Raw genomic sequence first — 19548 nt, forward strand, 5'->3', positions numbered from 1 at the left:
ATGGCACACATGATTAGATTTATGTGATTGTTTTGTCCATCTTAATTCAGTCTCCAGTGAGGCTTTTTTTCTTATATAAAGAAAGAAGTTGATTCTGATCCCAGGTACCTACCTCAGAAACATTTGAGATAGTAGAGGACAAATTAATTATTATTTTTACTTTTTGGGTTTTGAATTACTAACATAACAAAACATTGAAAAAATTTTGGCTGCTTTAGAAAGTGTCCAGGTTTGGACAATATATGAAATATTGGGGTCTCAGTTAGACTGTTTTCAAGAACTGTTCCTATTCTAAGGGAAGAATTGGGATTTTTTTGTTCTGAAAGATATAATCAACATAATTGTTAAGACTATTTTTTGTGTAATATGACTTCTTAATGTTTCACATCTTTTATGTTGCAGTTCTTTTGCCATGAAAATGATTTGCGCAGTCCTGAACACATACCATCCATGCTGATGGGACAGGATCCAATATGAATATAAATGATGGAGGAAGACGACGCTTTGAGGATAATGAACATACCTTACGTATATATCCTGGGACGATTTCAGAAGGGACAATCTACTGTCCAATTCCTGCCAGAAAAAACTCCACGGCTGCTGAGGTGATTGACTCACTTATAAACAAGCTTCATCTTGACAAAACAAAATGTTACGTTCTAGCAGAGGTAAAAGAATTTGGTGGAGAAGAATGGATACTCAATCCAACAGACTGTCCAGTTCAGCGAATGATGTTATGGCCCCGCATGGCTCTGGAAAATCGCCTGAGTGGAGAGGACTACCGTTTCCTTCTGAGAGAAAAAAACCTCGATGGATCAATTCATTATGGTAGTCTTCAGTCATGGCTACGGGTAACAGAAGAACGTCGCAGGATGATGGAACGGGGTTTTCTTCCACAGCCTCAACAGAAGGACTTTGACGATTTATGTAGCTTACCTGATTTGAATGAGAAAACTCTCTTAGAAAACCTACGAAATCGTTTTAAGCATGAAAAAATTTATACCTATGTTGGCAGTATTCTAATAGCTATTAACCCATTCAAGTTTCTTCCTATTTATAACCCCAAATATGTCAAAATGTATGATAACCATCAATTGGGAAAACTTGAGCCTCACATTTATGCTGTGGCTGATGTAGCTTATCATGCCATGCTTCAGCGCAAAAAGAATCAGTGCATCGTTATTTCAGGAGAGAGCGGTTCTGGAAAGACTCAAAGCACAAACTTTCTTATTCATCACCTCACTGCCCTCAGTCAGAAAGGATTTGCCAGTGGAGTGGAACAAATTATTCTTGGCGCTGGACCAGTACTTGAGGTAAGTGTATAGAAATAATTCTTCTTACTCTTAAACATAGCTTTAAAAAAAATTAAAATGTGTTAGATGTGAGAAAATGAAGTAAAACTAAATAGAAGTATAGACATCGTTTTTTAGTTACCAAGGAAAGCTGGAAGATAGGAGGCAGTGTGGAAGACTGAAAGATGTAACAGTGGCAGTATTTTTTTCAAAGAGTAACTTTGGGCCATAGTGACGCAAAGGAAAGAGAAGATTGGAGTCAGATATATCCCCCTGTAAAGGGAGAGAGCAGGGGCAGGACTCCTGTCTGTAACTGACTATGATAATGGGTAGTTGGGGAAAATATTCTTTTCAATATATTTTTGTCTTTGCAGCTTAAAATCTGTGCCTAACTGAAATTCTAAGGGTTCATCTTTGAAAATACAGAGAATATGGGAAAATTTTTTTAGTTATGTTTTATAAGTAATACTGTCAAGGGTAGAAGAAACATAATACAGTTTTTGTTTTAAAGCTTAAAGGAGAGTTAATATTACTTGTTTTGAAAGAGTTTTTGTGAGGTGTAATTGCACAGATTTAAAGTGTTAATCTGTTACAGTTTGATAAATTTGTCATACGTGTGTACCCATTAAACCACCATCACAGTCAAGATACTAAACATATCCATTATCCCTAAAATTTTCTCATATCCTTTTGCCATGCCTCTTTCTCACTTCTTCTCCTCTCATCTATAAGAAACCTCTTATGTGCTTTCTGTCATTGTAGGTTAGTTTGTACATTTTACAATTCCATATAAATGGAATCATGTAGTATGTGCTATTTTATGTTTGACTTCTCTCACATGGTATAGTTATTTTGTGTGTGTCAGTAATCCCTTTTGCTAAGACAGTATTCCATATTGCATTCATTTGGAATTTATTTATTCATTTATTTATTCATTCATCTTCGTTTATTCATTCATCTTTTGATGAACATGTAGGTTGTTTCCAGTTTTTGGTTATTATATGTAAAGTATTATGTTTTTGTGTGGAAATTATCTGTTTTTTTCCTGGGGTAAATAGCTAGGAGTGGAATAACTGGATCATATCATGTATGTTTTTGTATTTTAGTCGCTAAGTCGTGTCTGACTATTTTGCCACCCCGTGGACTGTGTAGCCCACCGGGCTCCTCAGTCCATGAATTTCTCAGGCAAGAATACTGGAACAGGTTGCCACTTCCTTCTCCAGGGAATGGTCCTGACCCAGGGATCGAACCGGCATCTCTTGCATTGGGAGGCAAATTCTTTACCACTGAGCCACCTGGCCTAGCCTGGGTCCTATCATAGGTATATGTTTAACTTTTAAAGAAACTGCCAAACTTATATATAAATTGTACATACTATTTTACATTCCCACCAAGCAGTGTATACAGTTCGTGTTATTCCATATCCTTGCTAACCTTTGATATAGTCATCCTTTCTAATTTTAGCCTTCAAATAGGTATACAGTGGTATCTCATGATTTTAATGTGTATTCTATAATACATTCATGATGTGAACACCTTTTCATGTGTTTATTTGCCACTTATATATCTTCTTTGGTCAAGTGTCTGTCAAAATTTATTGCCCAACTTGTTACTGTTGTATTTGAGAGTTCTTTGTGTTTACTGGGTGCAAATCTGTTATCAGACATGTGTTCTGAAAATATATGCACATCTTCTCCCAGATTTAACCCTCTCTTTTTTGGAATTTAAATTTAAAATTTTCATAATGAAGTAAGTTGATTTACAGTGTTGTGTTAGTTTCTGGTATACCGGAAAGTGATTCAGTTATATATATCCCTGGTGGCTCAGATGGTAAAGAATCCACCTGTGATGCGGGAGACCTGGATTCAATCCCTGGGTTGGGAAGATCCCCTAGAGGAGTCATGACAACCCACTCCAGTATTCTTGCCTCGAGAATCACATGGACAGAGGAGCCTAGCGGGTCCCATGGGGTCGCACAGAGTCAGACACAACTGAGCGACTGAGCATGCACGCACACACGTGCACACACACTCTTTTTTGAATTCTTTTCCATTATGGTTTATTACAGGATATTGAATATGATTCTTTATATATATTATAAATCATATAATCATATAATATGATTATACAGTAGGACCTTGTTGTTTATCTGTTTTATATGTAGTACTATGTATTTTTTTTTGGGCTCCAAAATCACGGCAGATGGTGACTGCAGCCATGAAATTAAAAGATGCTTACTCCTTGGAAGAAAAGTTATGACCAACCTAGATAGCATATTCAAAAGCAGAGACATTACTTTGCCGACTAAGGTCCGTCTAGTCAAGGCTATGGTTTTTCCAGTAGTCATGTATGGATGGGAGAGTTGGACTGTGAAGAAGGCTGAGCACCGAAGAATTGATGCTTTTGAACTGTGGTGTTGGAGAAGACTCTTGAGAGTCCCTTGGACTGCAAGGAGATCCAACCAGTCCATTCTGAAGGCGATCAGCCCTGGGATTTCTTTGGAAGGAATGATGCTAAAGCTGAAACTCCAGTACTTTGGCCACCTCATGTGAAGAATTGATTCATTGGAAAAGACTCTGATACTGGGAGGGATTGGGGGCAGGAGGAGAAGGGGACGACAGAGGATGAGATGGCTGGATGGCATCATGGACTCGATGGACATGAGTCTGAGTGAACTCCAGGAGTTGGTGATGGACAGGGAGGCCTGGCGTGCTGCGATTCATGGGGTCGCAAAGAGTCGGACACGACTGAGTGGCTGAACTGAACTGATGTTTCTGCTAAGCCCAAAGTCCTAATTTGTCCCTCTTTCACCCCCTTTTCCTTTGGGTAACCATAAGTTTGTTTTCTATGTCTTGTGAGTCTGTTTCTTAGCAGTGAAAAGCTTAAGAAAGAAATCATGCCCAGGACCAGATGGATTCACTGATGTATTCTACCAAACATTTAAAGAAGAATTAACACAAATCCTTCAAAATTCTTCCAAGAAATAGAACAGGAGGGAGGAAAAGTTTCTAATTTTACAAGGTCCAAAATATTTCACTGATACTAAAATTAGACAAAGACACCATAACATAAGAAAACTACAGAACAGTATCCCTTGAAACAGAGAAATACTTAAGGAAATACTAGCAAACAATTCAGCAAAATATAAAAGAAGTATTATGGTAAAGTAAGAAATATATTAAGGAATGAAAGATTGGTTAAACAATATAAAAATAAATGCAGTGGTAAACATTAATAGACAAAAGGACAAAAGCTACACCATTATCTGAATAGATAGCAGTAAAAGCATTTGACAAAAACAACACCCTTTCATGATTAAAACAAGCAAACAAACAAAAAAGACACTCTCAACAAACAGAATAAGAAGGAACTTTCTCAATCTGATTAAGAAACCTATTTATAAAAATATAGGTTAAAAACGTACTTAATAGTAATGCTTTGATCAGAAAGAAGATACAGATGTCTGCTCTCACCATTTCGTTTTTCTTTTCTTCTCTTTCTGTCTTTTACTGAAGTATAGTGATTTGCAATGTTGTTTTAGTTTCTGGTGTAGAACAAAGTGATTCAGTTACATATATATACATACACACACACATACATACACATACTCTTTTTCATATTCTTTTCCACTATAGGTTATTACAAGATACTGAATATAGTTAATTCCCTTTGCTATATGGTAGTACCTTGTTGTTTATCTGTTTTACACATAATAGTGTGTATCTTCTAAGCTCAAATTTCAAATTAATCCCTCTCCAACCTCTTTCCCCTTTGGAAACCAAATATTTTCTATGTCTATGTGAGCCTGTTTCTGTTTCATAAATAAGTTTATTTGTGTCATATTTTAGTTTCTACATATGAGTGATATCCTATGGAATTTTCTTTCTCTTTCTGATTTCACTTAGTATAATACCTCTAGGTCCATTTATGTTGTTGCAGAAGGCATTATTTTATTCTTTTTTATGGCTGAGTGTTGTTTCATTGTTTACATATCAATTCAGTTCAGTCGCTCAGTCATATCTGACTCTTTGCAGCCCCATGGACCGCAGCACGTAAGGCTTCCCTATCCATCACCAGCTCCTGGAGCTTGCTCAGACTCATGTCCATCGAGTCGGTGATGCCATCTAGCCATCTCATCCTCTGTGATCCCCTTCTCCTGCTTTCAATCTTTCCCAGCATCAGGATCTTTTCCAGTGAGTCAGTTCTTTGCATCAGGTGGCCAAAGTATTGGAGTTTCAGCTTCAGCATCAGTCCTTCCAGTGAATATTCAGGACTGATTTCCTTCATGATTGACTAGTTTGATCTCTTTGCAGTCCGAGGGACTCTAGATAGTCTTCTCCAGTACCACAGTTCAAAAGCATCAATTCTTTGGCACTCAACTTTCTTTTTGGCCCAACTCTCACATTCATACATGACTACTGAAAAAACCACAGCCTTGATTAGATGGACCTTTGTCATCTAAGTAATGTCTCTGCTTTCTAATACACTGTCTAGGTTTGTCATGGCTTTTCTTCCAAGGGTCAAGCATCTTTTAATTTTATGGCTGCAGTCACCATCTGCAGTGATTTTGGAGCCCAAGAAAATGAAGTCTGTCACTGTTTCCATTGTTTCCCCATCTATTTGCTGTGAAGTGATGGGACCGGATGCCATGATCTTTGTTTTCTGAATGTTGAGTTTTAAGTAAGCTTTTTCACTCTCCTCTTTCACTTTCATTAAGAGGCTCTTTAGTTCTTCTTTGCTTTTTGCCATAAGGGTGGTATTTTCTGCATAATTCTTGTTATTGATATTTCTCCCAGAAATCTTGATTCCAGCTCATGCTTCATCCAGCCCTGCATTTCGCATGAAGTACTCTGCATATAAGTTAAATAAGCAGGGTGACAATATACAGCTTTGACATATTCCTTTCCCAATTTGGAACCAGTCCATTGTTCCATGTCTGATTCTAACCATTTCTTCTTGATTTCTATATCCATTCATCTGTCCATGGATATTTAGATGTTTCCATGTCTTGGCTCTTGTAAATAGTGCGACTGTGAATACAGGGGTGCATGTATCTTGTCAAATTAGATTTTTCTCCTGATATATGCTGAACAGTGGGATTGGTGAATCATATGGCAGTCTACTTTTAATGAGAAAAAGGCTGCTCTCAGTGAGTGATGACTTCTTGTTAGGTCAAAAAGATAGCCCTTTGAATGAGGTTTTCTAGGAAAATGCCAAATAGGTCAAATTGTGACGATTATCTATGGGACAGGGCTTTGACTTTAACTCTAGTCTGATCTTTCCAGTGGTTCTAGGTGAGACTGCTTTTTGAAAAAACTGTAATTGTAGGATGTTGGTTTTCTTGTCAGTGTGGAGCTAGGGAGAGGGAATTGGTAATCAGGTAAGTTAAAATGCCATCAGTGCTTGCTTTTCTTACTGAAATGCAGCTGTTTTCCTTGATTAAATGTTATTCTTATAGGGGATTACTCTTAAGTCTTTCATTAACTTCCAGATTCATCAAAAAGTTGACTTTGACAATTTTTGTTAGTCTTATTTCTTTTATGAAGGGGAGAGGGATTTCACAGACCTTTACCATTTTCTCTGATCTCATCCTTAGTAATCTTTTCAGGAGACCTAAGTAATAAAATGTATTTTATATATTTACTCCTGTGGTTACTGTTTCTGCTGTTTTCATTCCTTACATTGATCTGTATTTGAACATGGTATCATTTTCCTTCTGCACGAAGGATTTCCTTTGTTTCTTTTAGTGTGGGTTCACTTGTGATGAATATTTTCACATTTGTATGTCTGAAATTGTCTTTTATTTGCTTTGCTTTTTAATGTTTACTTTTAAAAGTAGAGATTAAAATTAAAAAATACCGTTACAGTTCAGTTCAGTTATAAATGATAAAACATACTAATCTGTGTAGCCACCTGTGTGCAGTGGATGCAGAGTAGTTCCAGTATCCCTGTAAGTCTCCCTGATGCTTTTCCCTAGTTTCATACCTTCTGCCCTTCCATACTCACAGTAACTTGTGGAGACAATTTGTTTGTTCTTCCTTCTTTTTTTTTTAATGTCATGTTAATGAAAACATACAGTATGTAATGTTTTAAGACTGCCTTCTTTCATTCAGCAGTATGTATTGAAGATTTCATTTAAGTTGTTGAATATGTGAGTTCAACCGTGGGTTCTTAAATTTCAGTTTTATTGAGATATAACTTGAACTAATATATAGCCACTTAAAATGTATGGTTTAGTGATTTTTGATAAATGTATATGCCAGGTAACCACCATCATAGAATCAAGTTATAGAATATTTTCATTACCCCTGTGTCCCTTTTTTAGACATTTCCCACTCCTACCCCATTCCCAGACAGCTTCTAATCTGCTTCTTGTTACTCTTGTTTTGCCTTTTCTAGAATTTTATATTATAATATGTACTCTTGTGTGTGGTTTCATAGCATAACGTTTAATATTTATCAATGTTAACATCTGTATCAGTAGTTTCATCCTTATTGCTAGGTAATATTTCATTGCATGGTATATACTTTGGATTATAACTTAGGAAGCTTATATTTTTTAAATTCTTTCTAAAATAGTATTGTAGTTTTGTTTTAAATAGGCAAAATACAGTATAGTATATTGCATGATGAAACTTTATTTCTTCTATACTATTCTAATTGTTTTGATGTAATTATTCTTTTCCCAGCCTGTTATTTCAATTTAGCAAGATTTTAAAATGTATATATGTATTAAATATATATTATATATAAATGTGTTAAGAAAATTTGCTGGCACTGGAATGTGAAAGTGAAATCTGATTTGTAATGAGCAATACGTTTTTACAATTAAGACTTAGTTTACTCAGCAGCATAAAATGCAATCTACTTGTCTATTGCAGATACTAGTTACTTCACCTGAAGTATGAGAGCCTGAAGCTATAAGTAAATTGCTCTTCTAGTATCTCTTTAGCACTTTTTTCTTGTTGAGATGATCTAAGGATATTCCATTTTAAAAAATAGAATTATTTATTTTGACAGGCCTTTGGAAATGCAAAGACAGCTCATAATAACAATTCAAGTCGTTTTGGCAAGTTTATTCAAGTAAATTACCAAGAAACAGGCACTGTACTTGGGTAAGTAGCAGTATCAGGCTTTGGAGATGTTTAAATGTTTGCCGTTGCCCCTTTATAAACCATAGGTTTTTAATGAAAATAGTGACATTAGTATTTACATTAAATTTTTTTCTCGTTTTTTTTTTTCTTTTGGAAAAGTTCAAACCTGGAACTTTTCTAGGAAAAGTTCTAAAAGGAAAGTTCTAAGAATAGTGTACCATCCATCCACCCGTACTTAGATTTCTAAATTGTTAACAACTATATGCATTTGCTTTATCTTTCTTTGTTATGTATATATTCGTTTTTAAAAAATTGTCTTTGAGTAAGTTGGGTACATAACTTGACCCCTTGAAATAATTATTGTATTTCCTAAAGCAGCCACAATGACAGTTTCCTGTATACTATTTTATACTCAGGGTTAATTTTGTCATAGTTTTTGCTATTACAGTCTGTGATCAGAGTCCTCTGGTTGTGCCAGCAGTATTCTTTATAGCTTTTAAAAAATTAATAGACTATTTTTAGAACAGTTCTAGATTAATGACAAAAATGAACAGATTAGGGAGTGTTCCCTTATGCCTCTTCATGCTATCCCCTAGTTTCCTCTGTTGATAGTATCTTGCATTAGGGTGTTCCATTTTTCTTGTTCATTGAATGGGCTTTGATAAATGTATAAAGGTATAGTTTCACTGTCCTAAAAATGCTCTGTGCCCCACGTGTTCATCCCTTTCCACCCACTAACCTTTGGCAGCTGCCCATTTTTTCACTGTCTTAATAGGTTTGCCTTTTCCAGAATGTCACATAATTGGAAATTATATAGCATATAGTCTTTACAGATTGCATTCTTTCTTCTTTAGTAATATTTATTGAAGAATCTTCCATGTCTTTCATGGCTTGGTTTTATTGGATTAATAAATTTTGGAGTAATTAACATCTTTATGGTTTTTAGACATGTTTTCTAGCTTTTTATATTTCTCATTGAGTTTATTCATAAATATTATGTTATTTTTAATGTTTTATTTTTATTAAAAGTGTGATTTTTCTCTTACATTATATCTTCTAAAATCGTACATTACTTGTATGTGTTAGTTGCTCAGTTGTGTCCGACTCTTTGCGACCCCATTAACTGTAACCTCCCAGGCTCCTCTGTCCATCAATTTCTCCAGGCAAGAATACTGGTGTGGGTAGCCATTCCCTTCTCCAGAGGATCTTCCTGACCCAGAAATTGAACCCAAATCTCCTGCACTGCATGCAGATTCTTTACCATCTGAGCCACCAGGGAAGCCCCAATTACTTCTATTGATTTTTATATTAATTTTATATCTTACTATCTTGCTGAATTATTGTTTGTATTAGTTTTACTGTTGGTTGTTTCTCTTACCATTTCTAGGTTTATTATATTATCTACTAAAATAGATAGTTTAACTTTTTTTTCTGTTCCTATATCTCTGATTATTTTCTATCTTGTTTGATTACATACCTCCTAAACTATGATATTTTTCTAGATACTTGTGTGAATGCCTTTACTTTTCTTTACTAAGTAGAATATTGGCTTTAGGATATTTTATCATGTTAATGAATTGAGCATTGATTTTAATGTTCTTTGATTATTTTTGTCAGTAATGGCTACTGAATTTTATTAAAGGCCATTTTGGCATCCATGGAAATTAGTCTGATCTTCACTCTTGACTTTATTAATATTGTCATTATTTTCCCAATATTGGATCATTTTGCATTCCTGAGAAAAGATTCTCATTTGATCAATACAAAGACACAAACACCCACAGACGTACACATACAGACATATTTTTATACATACATATGTAAACTGGTTGTTGTGTTCTGTGCTAGTTTTTATTTATGATTTTTATATCCATATTAGTAAGTACTGTGTACTCACTCTCTATGGGAGTTCTTCCTTACATCCTTTTTCCTTCTTGAATTGAATCATATGTGTCTCTTTTTACATTTATAATATTCTCGTCATTGCTCTATAATAAATCCTGTCAGCTCAGTATGATAGCTGCTAGTTTGCCTGTTTTCTCCACTAATTTGTAAGCCCCTTGAAAACAGGTAGTATATCACTTGAAAACAGGTAGTGTATCACTTATTTCTGTATCTGAACAGTGCTTACACAGTGTCCAGTTAATGAGTGCTTACTGAGGAAATTGGCAAGCATAAACACATTTATTCCAGGATGTGGCAACAGCATGAGTATGTAAAGAAATTATATCTTTGAGCCTTATTTAGTAGCCTAGCCAAAGTATAATATTTGAAAGAATGTACTGTGGTATTGAACCTGGAAAGAAAGTAAAGTCTGTGTCATTGTAGGCATTGAGTGCCATGTTTTGAACTCCTGACTTTATTTTGCTTTATGGAAGTTAAAAAAAAAAGGAGTTTATGAATTTAACATGGATAACACTAACAATGTCCATAACACAATGGTAAATATACTCTAGAAGGTAGCTGTGCTCACCACTGTACCATTGATGATAATGGAAAATGTACTCTGAATAGTATTCTTTAGACTTTTGCATCTTTTCTAATAAAATATTTGTCTACCTTATATTAGGCTTTTATTATTTATATCAACCAATTCTATTTTTATTCTAGTGCCTATGTTGAAAAGTATCTACTGGAGAAGTCTAGACTCGTTTATCAAGAGCATAATGAACGGTACATATTTTAATTTGTGTAATTGAGATTGTAATTAAATTGAGTGTAACACTTGTATCATACAGATTGATTTTTCAGATCTTTGTGTATTATGACTTTTAATTCAGTTTATACCATACATAGCTTTACATATAATTGCTAGTTCTGTCATGGGAAGAATACTGTACTTTTGAAGATGCTGTGAGATATTTTTAATGACTGTGTAGAATTGCTGTCTTTTCTAAATTCTAGGAGGACTGTCAGAACAGGAAAATAGTGGTGTCTTAGGTGATACCTTTTGTTTTGTCTTTGGATCTTTCGCCCTGTCTTAGTGTTCTTTCTCTAATTTGAGCAAAGTTTTTAATAAAGCTCTTAACTTTATTATAATCTTTGAGGTATATGGCATTTCAGAGATGATATATATGTAACTTCCTTTAGATGAGGAAGCCAAATATCAGGGAGGTAAATGATTTGCTTCATGTTACAGTGAGATAAAATGAAGAGCCAGACTTTGAAGTTAAACAAGCCTACATTCAAGTATTGAATATGCCTTTGGCATCTCACCTAACTTCTCTGCTTCTTAGATACTTTTTCCTATTTTGTAGATGGAAAACTATCCTTTAGTTGTTTAGAAGATTAAATGAAATAATGTTTATGAAATGCTTAGTATAGTCCTTTTATATAATAAAGGTTCATTAAGCATTATCCTATGTTACTTTCTCTATACTTTGTGTTGTTAGTGTTGTACAAATGTTTATAACAGTAGACTCATCAGTATAGATTTATAGTTGTTGCTTTTTGCCAATGTCTAGTTGGAGGGGAAAAAGCCTTACAAACAACACAGACATTTATACTACCTTTTACAATATTTACCTATGTAGTTACTGTTACTGATACTATTTATTTCTTCATGCTTAATTGAATCTTGTCTTCTTTAATTTCAGCCATAAAAGCTCCTTTTAGCATTTTATGGGGTCCATCTGTTAGCTGTGAAGTATTTAGTTTTGATTTATCTGGGAATATCCTAATTTCTTCTTCTTTTTTTTTTTTTTTTTTTTGAGGATAGTTTTGCTGGATATATAATTCTTGATTTTTTTTTTCTTTTGGTACTTTGAATCTGTTTTCCTTTCCATGGCTCTTGATTAGAAATCAGGTGGTAATCTTACATTAGGATCCCTTGATGAGGATTTCTCTCATGGTGCTTTGAAAATTTTGTCTTTGTCTTTTAATAGTTTTAATGCGTCCAGATGTGGATCTCTAAGTTTTTTTCTCCTGGAGTTCATTAAGTTTCTTAGATGTAGAGGTTAATGTTTGTCATCAAATTTGGGGGGACTTTGATCATTATTTTTTTCAAATATTTTTTCTCTTCTTTTCTTCTGCTTTTGGCACTCCCATTGTGCATATATTGGTGTTCCATATTGTGCATTTGTTGGTGTCTGTTTAATGGTGTCCCACAAATCCCTGAGACTGATAATTTTTCTTTCTCTTCCTCAGACTAGCTAGCTTTAACTGACCTTTTTTCAAGTTCACTGATTCTTTCTTCTGCCTACAAATCTTCTGTTGAGCTCCTCTAAATAGGTTTTCATTTTATTATATTTTTCAACCCTAGAATTACTTTCTGATTATTTTTTATAATTTCTGTCTATTCATTGATAGCTTCTATTTGACGAGACATCATTCTCATGCTTTAGTTCTTTAAACATGGTTTTCTTTAGTTTTTTTGAGTGTATTTAAAACAGCTAGTTAAAAGCCCTATCTAGTAAGTTAGTCTCCAGACTGCCCCAGGAACAGTTATTATTGATTGTTTTTTCTCCTTTGTATGTGTTACAGTTTCTGGTTTCCTTGTATGACTCAAATTTTTGTTGAAAATTGGACATTTAAAATAATAATTGGACTTTTAAAATAATCATTTGGGAGCTGTAGATACGAGTTCCTACCCCTCCTAGGATTTGTGGTTGTTAATTTTGTTCCTGCTGTTTGTTTTGTGAATTTTATCAGCTAATTTGAAGTCTAATTTTTTTTTGAGTTTAGCTGTTTAAATATTTGCTTGGTTAACTTGTTGTTTTTTAGTCACTAAGTTGTGTCTGCCTCTTCTGCGACTCCATGGACTGTAACCTGCCAGATTCCTCTGTCCATGGGATTTCCCAGGCAAGAATACTGGAGTGGGTGGCCATTTCCTTCTCCAGGGGATCTTCCCTACCCAGTAATCAAATTCGTGTCTCCTGCATTGGCAGGAGGATTCTTCACCACTGAGCCACCAGGAAAGCCCTTGGTTAGATTCTCAGTGGTAGTTAGTCAGCCGTGTCCAGATCTTTGTGATCCCATGGGCTGTAGCCTGCCAGGCTTCTCTGTCCATGGAATTCTCCAGGTAAGAATACTGGAGTTCTTAGCCATTTTCTTCTCCAGGAGACCTTCCTAACCCAGGGATTGAACCTGGGTCTTCTGCTTTGCAGGCAAATTCTTTACCATCTGAGCCACCAGGGAGTAATTGAACGGAGAGTTCCATAAATGGTTGGTAACAGTAAGTCTTCTAGTGTTTGTTTCAAGGACCATGACTTTTAACTCCTAGGCAGGCATTTTATAATTCTGCCTTAGTCTTTACTTCCTGCTTGTGGAGATCTTCCGAGTTAGTGATAGGTGAGAGCTTAGTATTTCCTCTTGTCTTTGCTGAGTAGACATGCAGCCCTGGGCATGGGCACAACTTTATGCATGCATATGGCCTTCTAGATTCCCAGGAACATATTGGAGCTTTTTAAAGCCTCTGTGGATGTCTCATTTCCCAGCATTTCTCTTTAAGTTGTTTGGTTAGCTCACAGTTTGCCCTAATATTTATTCATCGGTTCAGGCAGCTGGTATGTTAAAAAAAATTGCCACTAATTGTTTCTTACAAATGTCTCTGAAACAAAGATTTTCATACTGGGGTAATAACTCTGAATCACATCAAATAAAGATATCAATAGTAAATGAAGGTGACTTCAACCATGGAACTACCAGACAGTTCAAATAATGATATTTTTCAGGGAATGAGGTTCTAAATGAACTTCACCCCTGTTCTGCCCTCTTCTGGAAGCTGCCAGACTTCTGGTGTCCACCTCAGTTGTAAGCTGTTGGTATTGAAAGCTACATGTATCTGGTAAGCAGGAGATGGACTAGGGCAAGTTAAAAGGCCACCAAGGTTCTGTTTATACTGAAATTCAGCTCTTTTTCTTATATAAACACTCTCTAGATTGCTTTATATTTTTGGTTAATTTGTAGAGTTTATTCTGACAAATTTGCTACTTTTCTAATTGGTCTTGTGGAGGGAATTTTTAGAGGTCTTTAGTGTATTGCCACCTTCACCTTTGTCTTTTGATTCAGCATACAAAACATTATCTTATTTTGTACTACTTATTATTTGACTGTCCCTTGTGGCTTGTGTAATCTTAGTTCACCTACGAGGGATTAAACCTGTGTCATGGCAGTGAAAGCACTGAGTCTTAACTACAAAACTGCCAGAGAATTCCCCTGTAGTATTTCAGTAGAGTTTATCACCTTTGTATTAAAAAAATGAAGCAAAGCTGAAACAGTTTATAAATTAATTTCTTTTTCTTGTTAAATGATAACCGTAGACCATGTTCATTATAAAACCATACTTCTTTGTTTCCAACAGGAACTATCATGTATTCTATTACCTTCTGGCAGGAGCAAGTGAAGAAGAGAGATTAGCATTCCATCTTAAACAACCAGAAGAATATCATTATCTCAATCAGGTGAGAGTTCATGAATATCATTTTGAAATGTAAGGCATTGTTAAATTTTAGCTCTTGAGAAAAGTTTTTTCCCTAGTACTTTGTTTTTGAAACCTGGTTGGTAGTGGCTATTAACTAGCATTTTCATGTATACTATCTAAAAATTTATGTGATGTACTTCTCAAATTTAAAAATTGTTTTTATTCTTATATGAATCATAAAAGATAGTTATGTGCCTTTTGCTTTTTGTGAGGCTCTTTGAGAGAATAATAAACTGTTTATAGATACCTGTAATTTAGAAAAATGGTTTACACTTTTCAATAAGTAAAGTGATTTACCTTTTACAGACCAGAGCATGTTAAATGTTACTAATGATTAATGCTTGCCCTAACAAAGGATTACTGAAACTTGTATTTGCATGTTTTGAAGCCTAATACATATACCTCTTTGCATGATATTATGATACTGACTTAGAGTATGATTATTTTTATTATTTAGTGATTATCCTATTAAATACTCAGTGTGAAAATTCATTAAAGGAAATGACTTAGAGAATTTGTTTTACCTTGAAACTTAAAAAATTCTCCCCTAAACTTCCATAATAAGGAGTAATTCTCACAACTTTTCATTGCATTGGTTTGTTCGATTTTATTTCTTATATTAACAAAAATTCTAGAATCAATAATAATGAAATTGATCTGACAGTACATCATTTAGGTAACAGATTGTCTCCCCTCATTTTTAATTGTTTGAGGCAAGATGTAATGTCTGTGGAAAGAAATTCCTTTATGGTAATTTTAAAAGTTCTTCTGAGGGATATTAAATTGACACTTGGATGGTGGCTCAAAGATTGTAGTATGTATTTAGGGCTTTGAAAGTAACATCTCACACTTCGTAAGATATAGAGCAGGCTGTATAACTGATATTTCATAATTTTGAAACTACATATTTATATAACATAATTCTGTTACTATATTGAGAATTTAAAAATTATTTAAAATATAACTTCTTGGTATAATATGAGGCATTTTTACTGTATTGAATTAAGTGTATTAAAAAAATCATTGATTTAGCTTTCGAGTTTTTCCCCTTCCCTGTTTAAACTATTTGCCTTATATTTGGATGATAAAATATTTTCCTTTTGAAAAAGTAGCAACTGCTGAGAAAATGAGCTGATGTGCATGTGTGTAGCATGTCTGAATCATTGCTACCCCACAGACTGTAGGCCACCAGCCTCCTCTGTCCATGGGATTTCCCAGGCAACAATACTGGAGTGGGTTGCCATTTCCTTCTTCAGGGGATCTTCCCAAATCAGGAATCTTACATCTTCCTCATTGGTAGGCAAATTCTTTAGTGCTGTCGCCACCTGGAAAAGCCCCTAAAATTAATACTACAGAAATCTGGAGTTTATTGCTCCTCTTCCAGATCTTTTTGTAATTACTGGCCATACTGTACATATTCTTATCTTAGGGTCAGTATTTGCAGACTATGGGACTCAACAGTTATTATAAATTTCAGAGTAACTGAACAATAGCAAATATGGATTGGTTATAATAATATATGACTCCCAGAATCTGAATGTTTATCTAGTTATTTTGTGCTGCTATACAAAATAACTTTTCTTTGGAGAACAGCGGTACTACCTGAACACTACATCTAAGAGATCATTAGAAGAGTGTAATAATCATTACTTCTACCTAACTAATCTGCCTTACTTTCAGATAACAAAGAAACCCCTCAGACAGAGCTGGGATGATTATTGCTTTGACTCTGAGCCGGTCAGTACAAGTGCCTAAGTATCCTGTGTTCCTGCTAAAGGACCCTTTTTGTGACTTAGTTAGGAAGAAAGTCAGCTGAAATACAAACATAGAATCTAGGAAAGAAGATAAATCAGTGTTTATTTTATTGGAATTGACTTTTTTTGTTTATGTGTGGTTTATTGATTCAAACAATTTACCTTATTTGGATTTTGGGGGGCTATATTTAGACTATATTCAGTATTTATTTTGAAAAATAATACATTGATTGCATTCCTAATTTCATCATTGTTATGGATCATTATAACCTATAGGGTTTTTTTCCCTTGACATTTATTTATTTATTTCAATTATTATGTGGTAGTTTAGTTACCCTCCTATTATGGGTAGTATTTACTGTTTATTTTAAAAAGTTGCATTCTTCCTGCTTTATGTGTCTGTTAACAGTCTTTTCACATAATGAATGCATGCATTTTTTTAATAGCAAGAGAGGTTATAGCTGCTATGTAATTTTCTAAAAAATTAATTGAAATTCCTTTAAATAAGATTATTTTATGTTTCAAATTAAGTATGATTTAAAGGCATATATGATGTAATATAAAATGAGTAGGTAAATTTAGCATTATTTGTTATAACTTATAAAAACAACTTTGTAATTGTAAATAGAACATAAAAAATCTTTTTCCTTTACTTCAGTTTGCAACTAGGTCAGATGTGAAAGGCTGAAAACACACACTCATCTATATATTCATTAACTAATGAACTAATTATGTATTAACTACTCCTCCTGGAAATGTAATATGTCTTAATCCTGCTTTAAATAACTATCACTTTAATTGTCACTGCATATGATTACAAACTCCGCTAATTGCAAGACTATCAGATTTTTGAGTAGATTTAGTAATTTTTCCTTCAGTTTAATTGCAGTACCATTTCATAATCAAGTAATTTGCAATTTCAGATTTGATGTTTTAGAAAATAAATTTTAGACAGTAAATTTATAGATACTGATCATTTTTAGTAGAAAAATTTTATGCTGTTTTTTCTCTCTTGAGATGCTTCCATCTTTTGCTTAGTTCCATCTTTTGATTAGTATGCCAGTTGATTGTGTGCACCTCATTGGGAAGTAGGTAGGAGACTGGGAAACTCATAGTGAATATAAGACTTGATTGCCTGTACAGAGCTTACAGTGAGATTGCCAGCTGGTCTGCTATTTAGACAGTCTAAGTAATGCTTAAGAATTTTTAGGTTCTGAAGTAGGTAGACCGGATTAGAAAACTGGCTCATCTACTTGTTAGTATGGAGAAGTCAAGCAGGTGACTTATCTTTTTGTTTTCATCCCTTCTTTAAGGGGAAAATAATGGTCTTTAACTTTTGTGAGTATTAAGTTAGTGCATCTACAGAGCTTAATGTATTGCTTAATGCTTAATAAGCACACAGTAAGTGTTTCTGCTATTGCTACCACCACTGAAAGCATTATTATCCATCTTTTCCTTTCAGAAGAAATTTGTAGCCGCACTCTCCTACTCCTTTAATATTACTTTCATCACTATCCTTTTATTTATTATGTTTTCAAATCTATTATCATTGGAACTTTAATTTTTCTGCTTTTTCTTGCAAGGTAATTTTAATGGAAGCAAGTAGTCTATCTGAGGATTTTTTGCTTAATTCTTTTCTCTTCGCACCTCCTCATATCATATTTGGGGGCAAAGTAAACTTGTTTCACTCTGAGTTTTTAGAACTTATGTAACTAGCTTTATGGGAAGAGAGGATTAAGGAGGATTCTGCCGTTTGTGCTATATTATTTAATATACATTGTATGAAATTGTATAAGTGATCCCAAGGGGAACTTGAGTGAGAAAATTGCTTTTAACAAGGGACCTGTTGTTGCCCATTGTATTAATTCCTTGAAAGGAATTAAATCACCTATTAATAAAACAAGCTCAAGCAACTAGTGTTTCATGAAAGATAGCAGAGGACTTAGAACAGATTTTGGTGTAACTTAGAACAGATTTTAGTGTAACCTCCTCTGTTATTTGGGTGACTTATTTAACCGCTGAGTCTATTTTCTTTCCTATAAATATAGGTATAATAAAATGTACATATGCATAATTAACTTCTTGTGTTTTGAGAATTTAAAGATTGTATATGGCAAGTGACTCTGATATTGACTGGTATGTAGAAGATATATGGTAAATGCTAATTTCCCTTCTTTAAATGATAATAATCTATTCTAATCATTTTACCTTAAAGCTGGTTCTGAATAACTTCAATGTAAACAGTTTCACCTAATTTAAAATTTTTCTGAATTAAACTTTGAATAGTCGGGTCCAACTATCAGGCGAGTTTAGTGAGAACTGCCAGAATGGGTCTCAGTATACTGAACACCATGCTGCAAAGGGATTAAAACATCATATTCTCAGCGAGGCCAAGCTTTCATCCTGGTCATTACTGCCTTTATAGGAACCCAACCATTTGTATTGTACTTGACCTCCCATTTTCCCATGAAGTAGACCTGCTGCAGGAGTCCTATGCAACTGGACGGGAACCTTTGAATCCATAATATTTACATCCTCCAAATCTTAAGTATTTCTACAACATAGCACTTTTACTGTTATTCACGGTCCAACAGGTTATACATTTGGGGTCACTCCCTCAAATTCTGCCTTTTTGGCTTTATGCCAGTCCAGTACAAAGGTCTCTGCATGCTGCACAACTTCCTTTGCAAATGGTCTTTCATTTAAAAACCATTACCATCCATATTATATTTGATCATTATAAAACCACTGGTTGTAGTTAGTATGATTACCTTTCACACAAGAAGCAACAGTGGCTCAGAATTTAAGTGACTTCCCCCGTGGTGATGAAGCAATTTAATAATGTAATTGGGATTCAAATCAGGCTATGTTTTTTATATTCTTTTTTCTTAAATGATCTTCAGCATCTTTACTAACTCTCAAAGTCAATTATTCAGATTTGTGTCCTATATTATCAACTAGTAGCTATAAAAAAGTATAATTTTTAT

General features: G+C 34.3%; 1 protein-coding gene across 6 annotated transcripts in view; it reads left to right on the top strand.

Annotated features, from left to right (window-relative positions):
• Positions 1 to 385: 385 nt before the first annotated feature.
• LOC120860843 (unconventional myosin-IXa-like) overlaps positions 386 to 19548 on the top strand; it is a 181065-nt gene continuing 161902 nt past the window's right edge. For 4 of the 6 annotated variants that reach the window (XM_040236548.1, XM_040236547.1, XM_040236550.1 and 1 more), the window contains exons 1-5: positions 403 to 1313; positions 8313 to 8407; positions 10997 to 11059; positions 14688 to 14787; positions 16488 to 16544. In XM_040236548.1, the coding sequence (XP_040092482.1) occupies positions 474 to 1313; positions 8313 to 8407; positions 10997 to 11059; positions 14688 to 14787; positions 16488 to 16544 (1155 nt within the window). In that variant the 5' untranslated portion in view covers positions 403 to 473. Of the gene's footprint in view, positions 1314 to 8312; positions 8408 to 10996; positions 11060 to 14687; positions 14788 to 16487; positions 16545 to 19548 lie in introns of all 6 variants that reach the window. The other 2 variants (XM_040236546.1, XM_040236549.1) reach the window with 2 other exon arrangements.

This window comes from Oryx dammah, unplaced genomic scaffold (assembly GCF_014754425.2).
Source record: "Oryx dammah isolate SB20612 unplaced genomic scaffold, SCBI_Odam_1.1 HiC_scaffold_11208, whole genome shotgun sequence".
Lineage (NCBI taxonomy): Eukaryota > Metazoa > Chordata > Mammalia > Artiodactyla > Bovidae > Oryx > Oryx dammah.